The 10,431-nt window shown below is 47.2% G+C and overlaps 1 protein-coding gene across 3 annotated transcripts in view; it reads left to right on the forward strand.

Annotated features, from left to right (window-relative positions):
- Nucleotides 1-7,271, forward strand: part of FAM114A1 (family with sequence similarity 114 member A1) — a 70,616-nt gene extending 63,345 nt beyond the window's left edge. For all 3 annotated transcript variants that reach the window (XM_051842463.2, XM_051842464.2, XM_070068120.1), the window contains exons 13-14: nucleotides 3,696-3,749; nucleotides 5,455-7,271. In XM_051842463.2, the coding sequence (XP_051698423.2) occupies nucleotides 3,696-3,749; nucleotides 5,455-5,556 (156 nt within the window). In that variant the 3' untranslated portion in view covers nucleotides 5,557-7,271. The remainder of the gene's footprint in view (nucleotides 1-3,695; nucleotides 3,750-5,454) is intronic.
- The last annotated feature ends 3,160 nt before the right edge of the window (nucleotides 7,272-10,431 follow it).

A 10,431-nucleotide genomic window follows, 5' to 3' on the forward strand; every position in this document is an offset into this window, starting at 1 on the left:
TGTTTTAAAGAAGGGGGTACCTGGGGGGAGGCTATGAGGAATGATAGGGGATGTGGTACCTTCCCTGATGGTGCTGATACTGCTGAGTGATGAAGGCAGGCCACGAGCCCGTCCCCCCCCCCCCCAGCCCTGCCATGACCTGCAGCTCAGGGCTCTTGTGACTGCCCCAGCCCCAAGTCCCCCATCTCAGACATACAACATGCTTCAGGCCTCTGTGGGCTCCATTGTCTTCATTTGTTTCAAAAAGTGTCAAACTAAGGTTGCTTCCATAACTTAGTATCTGTGAAACATCTAGTTCAAGAATCTCTGTCAGGGGCAGGTCGGTCTAGGAGGAGGACTGGGAATCTGTCGCTCTGACAAGTCTCAGGTCATGATGGCTCCTGATCCATGTATGCAGCAAGGCTCCCACAGATGGCTGTGCCCTTGGACTTTAGACAGGGAGGCTTCAAAGGCTCGGGTAAAAGGCATGTTATGAAAAAGCCATGCATGGATTTCAAAATATTTTTGCACCAAAGTAACATATCTTTTTAATTCCATTTTTTATCAACTTATTTTTTTAAAATAAAGCACTCAATTTTTTTTTTAAGATTTATTTATTTATTTGAGAGGCAGAGTTATAGACAGAGAGAGGAAGAGACATAGAGGTCTTCCATCCACTGGTTCACTCCCCAAATGGCCTTAACAGCCAGAGCTGGGCCAATCCAAAGCCAGGAGCCTGGAGCTTCTTCCAGGTCTCCCATGTGGGTATAAAGGCCCAAGCACTTAGGCCATCTTCCACTGTGTTTCCAGGCCATTGGTAGGGAGCTGAATTGGAAGAGGAGCAGCCAGGACTCTAACTGGCACCCAAGTGGGATGCCAGAGCTGCAGGTGGAGGCTTAACCTACTACACCACAGCACCGGCCCCATCAACTTTTTCTTTTGTTTTGTTTTCATTTTATTTGAAAGGCAGAGAGACCTTCCTTCTGCTGTTTTACTTCTCCAAACGCCTGCAAAAGCTAGGTCTGGGCCAGGCCAGAGCCAGGTGCCCAGAACTCAATCCAGGTCTCCCATGTAGGTGGCAGGGACCCTAGAAGTAGAGCCATCATCTGCTGCCCCATTGGTGTGCACTAGCAGGAAGCTGGATTAGAAGCAGTGTAGACCAGCCTTGAACCAGGCACTCTGACATGATGTGCAAAGACTTACCTGCCCCTCTGTGGGCTTGTTGAAGTCCTCTGGTGTGTACATGCACTCCTGTACAAATGCTTGCATGCATAAAATCAGGAACACACGCATTTTCAGTTTGGGAAAAGGAAAAGCAGAAGTGAAATGCCACCGCACAGCGGCGTACCCCTAATCTTGTGCTCTGATAGAGCATTGACATGGAGGCACTGTTCCTGCTCTCGAAAGCAGCATTCTTTAGAACGTGAAGTTAATGAGTGTGTATCACTCTCCAGACTCTATTTAAATTGCTTGCACATCTCATTGATTCTGAAAACCAATGTCATTTTATTGCTTTCATTTTGATTATATTTTAGAGGTTTATTGATAATCAAATAAACATGAAAGCAAATACCGTAATGGATTTTCTGGTTACTTACTAAAATGACTATGTTTTTAAAAAGGTTTTTCCCAAGACTCCATTATGCTTTCCCCAGTAAGACATTATATTCCCCTCAGCAGAGTAATGTCAGTGTAAGTGGGAAGATATGTTTAATTTATATGCTTTTGTTTACCACAAGCTCTTCTAGATATTACGAGGAAAACGACCTGTTAAGATTGTCCTCTCTCCCCAGTCTCCTTAATGAATTATTGTCCATGAGTAGGTTCAGCATCTCAGAGAAGATTGTTGACTGATAGACCGATAGTGGGGATAAGGATAATGATACTGAGCCTAGCTCCCACGTTTTTTTGTTAAGGTTTATTTACTTATTTGAAAGGCAGAGCTACAGAGAGGCAGAGGCAGTGAAAGTGAGAGAGGTCTTCCATCCACTGGTGCACTCCCCAGATGGTCACAACAGCTGGAGCTGAGCTGATCTGAAGCCAGGAACCAGGAGCTTCTTCCCTGTCTCCCATGTGGGTACAGGGACCCAAGGACTTGGGCCATCTTCTGCTTTCCCAGGCCATAGCAGAGAGCTGGATGGGAAGTGGAGCAGCCAGGACTTAAACTGGTGCCCATATGGGTTGCCGGCACTGCAGGCTGTGGGCTTTACCCGCTATGCCACAGTGTCGGCCCCCTAGCTCCCACTTTTTGATCTCCTACTTCATGCCATGTTCTGTGCTTCATCTTTTACATGTTTTTGTGTTTCTCAGGCTCTGACTCTGCAGACTTGTTCGCAATTATACATAAGAATGTTTTAGGGATGAGCATTGAACCTGGCTAAGCCATTAGGATGCTGGTTAAGATGCCCACATCCCACATCAAAGAACCTGGGCTTGATTCCCAATTCTAACTCTTAACTCCAGCTTCCTGATAATGCACACCCTGGGAGGCAGCAGGTGATGGCTCAAGTCCTTGGATTCCTGCCACATGGGAGATGTGGATTGAGTTCCTAGTTCCAGCTTTGGCCAGGCCTAGCCCCAGCCCTGTTGCATGCATGTGGGGAGTAAACCTGCAGGTATCAGTGTTTCTCTCTTTCTCTCTGCCAGTCATATAAATTTTTTAAAATTATACAAATAATGGGGCCCCCATCCCAGACTAATAGTAGAAAAGTAAAATAAGAGTGTTTTAATTTTGCTGTGAATCTGGAAGGTATCCTGTAACCAGGAACCCATGTTTACATTTAAAAGAAAGGAAAACAAGACTAGCTCAGAGTGGGGCTAGGGTAAGTGAATGAAGGACTTCCCTCACCTACAGAATGTGAGGGGCCATGAGGAAAAGAAAGCAGCCTCAGTGAGCTAATGAGATGTTTTAATACAATATTTTGAGGGGCCAGCACTGTGGCGCAGCCGGTTAATGCCCTGGCCTGAAGCACTGGCATCCCATATGGGTGCCGGTTCGAGTCCCGGCTGCTCCTCTTCCAATCCAGCTCTCTGCTATGGCCTGGGATAGCAGTAGAAGATGGCCCAAGTCCTTGGGCCCCTGCATCCACATGGGAGATCCGAGGGAAGCTCCTGGCTCTTGGCTTCGGATGGGCGCAGCTCAGGCCATTGTAGCCATCTGGGGAGTGAACCAGCAGATGGCAGACCTCTCTCTCTCTCTCCTTCTCTCTCTCTCTCTCCTTCTGCTCTCTCTGTGTAACTCTGACTTTCAGATAAATAAATAAATCTTTAAAAAAGTAATATTTTGAAACATAAAAATGTGAAAATATCATGATAAACAAAATAACAAAATTTGAGGAGTTGAAGAGTCCAACCCCGTGTTTGGCAAAATTCCGGGTCACTAGCCTCACCCTGATCCCAGGCCTGCTGTGGTCTTTAAATAGCTCAGAAGGCCTGGGGTTATACTTCGAGCCATGTGCCCTTACCCAGGTTACTCAACCTCCCCGACCCCCAGGGTCTCGTCCATAAACTGGGGTTATCCCAGTGTCTACCTGCCTCCCAAGGTTTCTGTTGAAACGGAATGGGGTTCCATAGGCAGGCAGCGCACAGGACACCTTCCGTCCACTTCTCGCCTTCCCTCCGACAGCTGCGTCCACAGAGCCGGTGCACTGCGTCGGACGTGGATGCCTTGGAGCATGATCACCTAATGCGTCGCTTTCCTACTTTTGTCTCCGCAGAGCAACAAGAAGGCCGAGGCCCTGAATCCCATGATCAATAGCGTATTGTTGGAGGTAAGTGGCCCCCAGAGAGAGAGAAAGAAAGGGCCTTGGCATCCAAGCAGATGTTAGAGCTGCTTTTTTTTTTTTTTTAATATATTTATGTCTCTCCCAGGCAGCCTGTGTTATCTCGGTCCTAAATCTTACCATCAACGTCTGTTTTGAGTGCATTGGTGTAGCTCAGCCAGCTGTAAGTCCCCCGGGGAAGCAACAATACCTAATTTTCAAGAATTCCTGATTAGAAAAGAAGCGCTAAGCTTGCACGTTATTTCTGTCGGCGCTTCCTCCAGCAGAAGCAGGTGCCTGCTGCCAAGTCTGACACCAGATCTAGCGCTGTGGACGGTCCGCCACCACACTGTGGTGTGGCTCAGGGGTGATTTTCCTACGGACGGGCCCGGCACAGCATGCACCGTGGCCTTTGGTTTACTAAGCTCCAGGCTAGCAGACTTGACAAGTGGGGAGTGTGACCTTGCAGCAGAGGGCTAGTTCTGTGACCGCTCACTCCATGGCCTGCCCGCTCACCAGGACATGATAGCACCCTTAGCACAGGTAGACAGATAGGAGGCTGCCTTGACTTAGCTGTGGCTTTGCCACAAAGAGTACTGGAAGATAGGAGGAGGAGGCCTGGAAAGAAAGGCTCCTTACTCTTGGGTCACAAACGTGTGTTTGACCTGTACTTCGCAGAGGGAAATCTTCCAGCAGGGACCACCCTGGAAGAAGCCGGCAGAACAGCTGGCTAAAGCCGCAAGGTGTTAACAAGCCAGGTGGACCGCGAGGGATGCATATACAGTAGTTGTTGCTGTTGGAAGCGGCTATCAATGGCAGAATGTAGAAACTACAAAACTTCAGGAGGATACTTATATGCAATATTTTGGAGAATCATGCCTTACTGTTAAGAAAAATGACCAAGGACAAAAATAGCAAAGTGGTGGCACCAAGAGTTATTGTTTGGGACGGAGCCCCTTGGCAGCATGGAGACGACCAGAGGGACAGCAGCTGTAGGGTTTGGTCTTGAAGGGACAGTCAGAGTGCTCAGATTATCATGCACGAGAAATGTCTCCCCTGGCCTCCCAGAAGACATTAGCAGCTGAATTTATGCAGTCAGTCATGAAGAATATGGGGACGTGGTTCTTCATTCCCCCAGGGGAAATTGGCACGTTTTAGCTCCCTAAGCTTTAAACGGGCTCCCTAATACTGTTTTTTGGCCCCCCACAGAACCTGGGTAGTACAGATACCTGAACCAAGGTAGCAACAGGCCTGGGGGAGGGGCAGAAGACAGCGTTCAAGGCGTTGCCTTGAATAACTGCACACGAATGTCTCCAGTTAGCTTCATGTAGACCATTCTCGTCCATTCATCTGTGTGTGAGGATGAGCCGACTTCCTTCCTACTGTGCTTCGTGTTGTTTCGGTGCAGAATTGATCTGGGGGAAGGACAGACGACATGGACATTCCGGCTCCTGCATGCACACACCCTGATCTACCTACCAGTCTGGAGATAGCTGGCCTCTTCGGGGTGTATTACTCTGTTAGCATGGATATGATGAAGAGCCAGCCACACTCCTTCCAAAAGGGTGTGTTTACATTCACTTAAGGCGCCAACGAGATGAGAACAATAGACTGCAGTGTTGCAGCATTTGAGAGGGACCTTGTCAAGTGGGAAACACCGTGAAGCCCCAACTGTAGATGTAACCCTTGGACTGTATTGTCTTCCCACTCCCAGGGCTGCAACAGCACCACGTACGTGCAGGATGCCTTCCAGCTGCTGCTGCCGGTCCTGCAGGTGTCCCATATCCACACCAGCTGTGTGCAGGCGCAGCCATGACCTTGCCAGAGCCCATCTGGTGAAAGGAAATGGTAGGCCACGTCGCCTCGCCCTGTGCCATTTGCAGGGGGAAGGGTTGTCCTGGAACTGGATGCGGACACTCGTTCGAGAACACTACAGGCAGCTTTGCACAGACAGTTCTGAGAAGGCCAAGAGAAAGAGCATCATCTTTTCTCTTAATGTATATGGTTTCTGCAAAGAATTGTGTTTCCTTTGTGTTAATTTAAACTAAATGGCTCACATTGAAAGTTTCTTTTAATCCAATATCCATTTACAAATACTCATGTCCATTTTCCTGGTCAAGCATGCTATACTTACGAATTCATGGGCGAACTCTAGATTTTATTTTTCATCCTTTAAATTTCTGTGTTTCAATGTTCCATTCTTATAGTATCACTTTAAATCAATTCTGATACTGAACTTTGTTATGCAAATGTCATGGGCAAAAATAACACTATTTGTAGATTTTACCTGTTACCATGAAAGAGGAATATAAGTATCTATAGTCATTTCTTCCTGCAAAAAGCATTTATTGAGTACCTACTGTGTGCTCATAATAAAGGAGAATTATTTCAGGGTGGGCATTGTGGCACAGCAGGTTAAGCCATTGCTTTAAACACCTGCATCCCCTATTAAAATGCTGGTTCGAGTCCCAGCTACTCCACTTCCTATCCAGCTCACTATTAATTTGCCTGGGAAGCAGCAGAAGATGGCTCAAGTACTTGAGTTCCTGCCACCCACATGGGAGACCCAGATGGAGTTCTTGGCTCCTGGCTTCAGTCTGGTCCAGCCCAAGATGTTGCAGCCACTTGGGGAATGAACCAGTGGATGGAGGATCTCTCTCCCCCTCTCTCTCTTTTTCTCTCATCCCCTCTGCCTTTCAAATAAATGCAACTTTTTATAAAAAGAAGCATAATTTCACCCCAGTAGAGACAGGTATTATGAAGAAGGGTTTACAAAGTCCATTGGTAGAGTTTTTTTAAAGTTCTACCCTTCAAATTACTATATTTTTTCAGTTTCAACTTTGTTGTCCCAAATTTTAAATATGGGGTAAAAATATGCATGAAAGGGGGTATGGGAAAGCATTCAGTGTAAAATTGACTTCTTGTGAACATAAGCCCATGATGCATGGTGACAAAGCTTGGAAGGCCTCACACAGAACACTCAAGGTGCTTCCATGTGGGAGAAGCCAGGAGTGCATTGAAAAATCTGCTGCATGAGTCATACGCTCTGGTAGCAAACGCCATCCTCGCCCCTGATGTGTGGGTTGACCAGCTTGCATACTGACCCACGGGAGGCTCTGCGGAAAACCCTGCTGCTCACGGTCCCCACATCCACTGCAGGTGGGGGTTCTGTGTGTCTCCCCTGTTTTACAGCCCTGTGCGTGTCCCTACTGGTGTTGTTGCAAGAAGTCTTACTCTTGCTTCTCTCCAGGACAAAGGAGGTTTGTGGTTTTGCAAGGGTACAAATTTCTTACTCACATTTGCTTTTATTCCCCTGCAAAGTCACTGCCTTTGGTGCATTCGGGCAAAGTAGGGGTATTTTAGCACCAACCTGCTTCTTGTTACCATTTCATGTGTCTCTCTATCCTGTATTTCATTTGTGTATCTCCTAAAACAGCCAAATAGAAAGCATCAGAACAATGTATTTATAATCTGGAAAAAGAAAATGCTCTGAAGATTCAATTAAAGATTTATTTTGTTCTCCTCTTTTAATTGTCTGCAATGTTTCTGTTATTAAGTCTGGAGAATTTGATTAGCTGATAAAAATGTGCCTGATGCATCTTCATAAATCTTACACATTGTGTGTGAGGAGCCAGGAGAAAACATGTAGATTTTAGATTTCTTCGCATCAGTTTTTTTTGTTTGTTTGTTTGTTTGTTTGTTTTTAGCAACAAGTGGATTTAGATGTTAACTTCTAGAAGAGAAACAAATATTTTCAAAGGAGCTAGACTCCCAGTCTTACATGCGAAGCCTAACTGTGCCCATTTGCTGCGTGGCAGAATTTTTAACTCTAAAACAAAATAGAGATTTTTAATCAGAAGAGTGGCTGGCAGCATTCATAACTGCATTGACCTTTAGTGAGATAGGGAGCACAGGCTGCCTGCTAGAGACACAAGCAGAGAGCTGATTCTCTTCCGTAATCTGTGAATTACATAATTTAAGGGAGATGAGTCACTTCAAATACGCCTGCCCTCCAGAATCTCTTTCTTTCAGGATGATTATCATCATCGCTTTTAGATAATTGCTTTTTTGCTTTGCTTTAAACCTGGCAAAGCAGAGGAGCCAGATGTGGGCAAATGGCAATCCGTTGCTGAGTGCCTTAGCAGGCTGACCTTGGAAGTTCTGTATTCCTTCAGTAACTCCTTTACATAAATTGGGTTCATTTCACTCTATGCAATTACCCGGAACAGGCCTGCCAGTTCTTCCTTTGCATTAAGCGCAAACTAAGCTCTAGTCTAAATAATGAATGTAGTCCCGTGCCTGTGCCTTGTTAAATAAAAAGCATCAAAAGCATCTTCCAAATTCAAAGGAGAATGTGTTCTGGAAAACTTGCTTTTGGGTATTGATGCGTACAGATCTAAAGGAGAACTTTAAGTCCCAAATCTTGATGCACAGGCCTCCGCTTAAATCTTCTATCCCACTGAGAACAGACGGGTCTCACGCTGGGCTGCACATGAAGCTCAGGGTGAAATGAGTGGTGGGAGTCGTGGCAGGAGCCAGCGAAGACACACAACGGCCCCACAATGGCTCCTTAGCTCCGGCTAAGGAACTCGGAGGCCACGAAGGAAGCCGCAGCCTTGGGCAGCTGCAGGAAAATGTTGAATGTGGAGCATAGGTGGACACACAGAAATCAGAGTGTTCCTGTGCTTTGTAGACATCGGCGGCCTGAGGCGCTCCCACGTCTGCAAAGTCACCTGAGCAGCCTGGCGGTGCTGCTCTGACTGCGAGAAGCAAGGCAGACGGAGCCCCATCGAAGCCAGCCTGGGCGGCCCGGACACAACACCCCGAGAAGCAGCATAGCCAAAGTCAACAAGCATTTTCCCACTTTTCTTCCCTTAAAGTTGTGTGTGTGTGTGTGTGTGTGTGTGTGCGTGTGCTGAGCAGATGGACTGATCATAATACCTGACTTCAAATGGTATTTACTTTTATAAAAGCAAAAAATGATTCTTCCGGGTCATGCCATTTTCTGGTGTAATGTAAGAAGTGCCCTTTGATCTTCCTCTTAAGCGTGCCCTACATTCTGATATTCAGACCCAGGCTTTCAGTTGGGGCCTGAAAACGCTGTGTGTGGAAGGCACATCAGAGGAGATCCTATGAAAAAAGAAATCTTAGAATTGCAGTTTTGCTCTGGTTTTGTGGTTGATTAGAATTCATCATTGGCCAGGACTGGATTCAGCCGGCCGTTCTGCATGTGAGAGAAAGGGAGTGGTGTGGTTCTCCCAGTGTCTGGGGCAGCTTTCTGCTCTCCTGTCTGCTCACCATACCAGAGTTCCCTGGAATATCTGCTGTTCAACACAGCTCAGCAAAGACAACATTCTCTTCCTGTTTTCCTCCTGGACCCAGGAAATCATCTGTGGTTCTACCCTTGGAACATTGTATCTTTCACAATGGTGATTGATGGCCTCTCCACCAATTCTGCTGTGAGGGCTTCTCCTGGCCTGGGACTAGAAGCTGATTAGGGAGGGTCAGCATTCGGTGTGGGGTTTTCAACTACATTTACCTGCGTCTGGATCACAGCGGATTTGTCTGCAGGAGCTGTCAGCCAAAAAGCAATAGGATTATGTCAGCCTGTGGTCACTGCGGACTTAGCTGGCAGGCCTGTCTCTTCCAGTAATCGCAAAGGAATTCTGTGTTGTGAAAGAACAGCATGGCCATTTCTCAAATGCTGTGCCTGAGGACAGAAAGGTGCAGTGATTCCGAGCTGGTCTGCCTGCGTGCCCTGGATTTCATCACTCGGCTTCTAAGCTGTTATTTGGAAGGGAAAACCAGTGTAGCAGCCAAGGCCAGATGGATGAGACTTCAGCAGAAAGCAAAGCTGCCATCTCCGTCCTTTGTCATTCTCAGGATTTTTTTTTTTTTTTTTGACAGTCACTAAGTATCTGTCTTCCAGGATCAGCTTTTAACATCCTGACCGCCTTTTCTATATCTCTCATTCCCCGCCGCCCCTGTATATCTATACCATCCTTTCCCTGTTTAGCAGAAAACCACCCATCGAAACACCTGCGATCATGTTCATTAACATGCATCCACTCTGTGCTAGGTGTGATGCGGAGTGTTCTCCATGCGGTATCTCATCTAATCTCCAGAATCACCGATGGGGTAGACACTGCCCCACCCCTGCACAGATGAGAACCTGGTGATCCGGAGAAGTTGTGTAGCTGGTGCAGAGAGACACCACCGGGACAGCAGAGTCAGGACTGGAACCCAGGGCAGTTTGGCCTGCTGTGCCAGTATTTTGAACCGTGATGCAGAGGCTCCCAACAAAAGAGAAACGAAGCGTGCTATTTTTAGAGACATCTGAGTGCTCAGGTTTATACAGTGGGTTCCCGTTAAGCTGTGAAGTTGATTTGTAGCTGAAAGCCCAGGTTGTCAGCTTGGGTTGTTTCCAGGCCTGGAGAACCATGGGGAATAAAGAGACGCAGAATGCAGACTTGCGAGGTGTTTAGGCCCCTGGGTGGTTCTCGTCACAGGCATTTCACAGACCTCCGCTTCCAGCAGCACAGCCTCCTGTCTCACAGACGCCTTTGATGTCGCCAGAGCAGCTCCCTTTCCTCTGCCAGGGAAGCCCAGTTGTAAATCACCACTGTTGTTGAAGATGCTCCGCCCCACGCGCCCTTGACTCATCTGGGTGGCCTTGAAGCCGAATGTGCCT

The sequence above is a fragment of the Oryctolagus cuniculus genome, chromosome 2, assembly GCF_964237555.1.
Source record: "Oryctolagus cuniculus chromosome 2, mOryCun1.1, whole genome shotgun sequence".
Taxonomy (NCBI): domain Eukaryota; kingdom Metazoa; phylum Chordata; class Mammalia; order Lagomorpha; family Leporidae; genus Oryctolagus; species Oryctolagus cuniculus.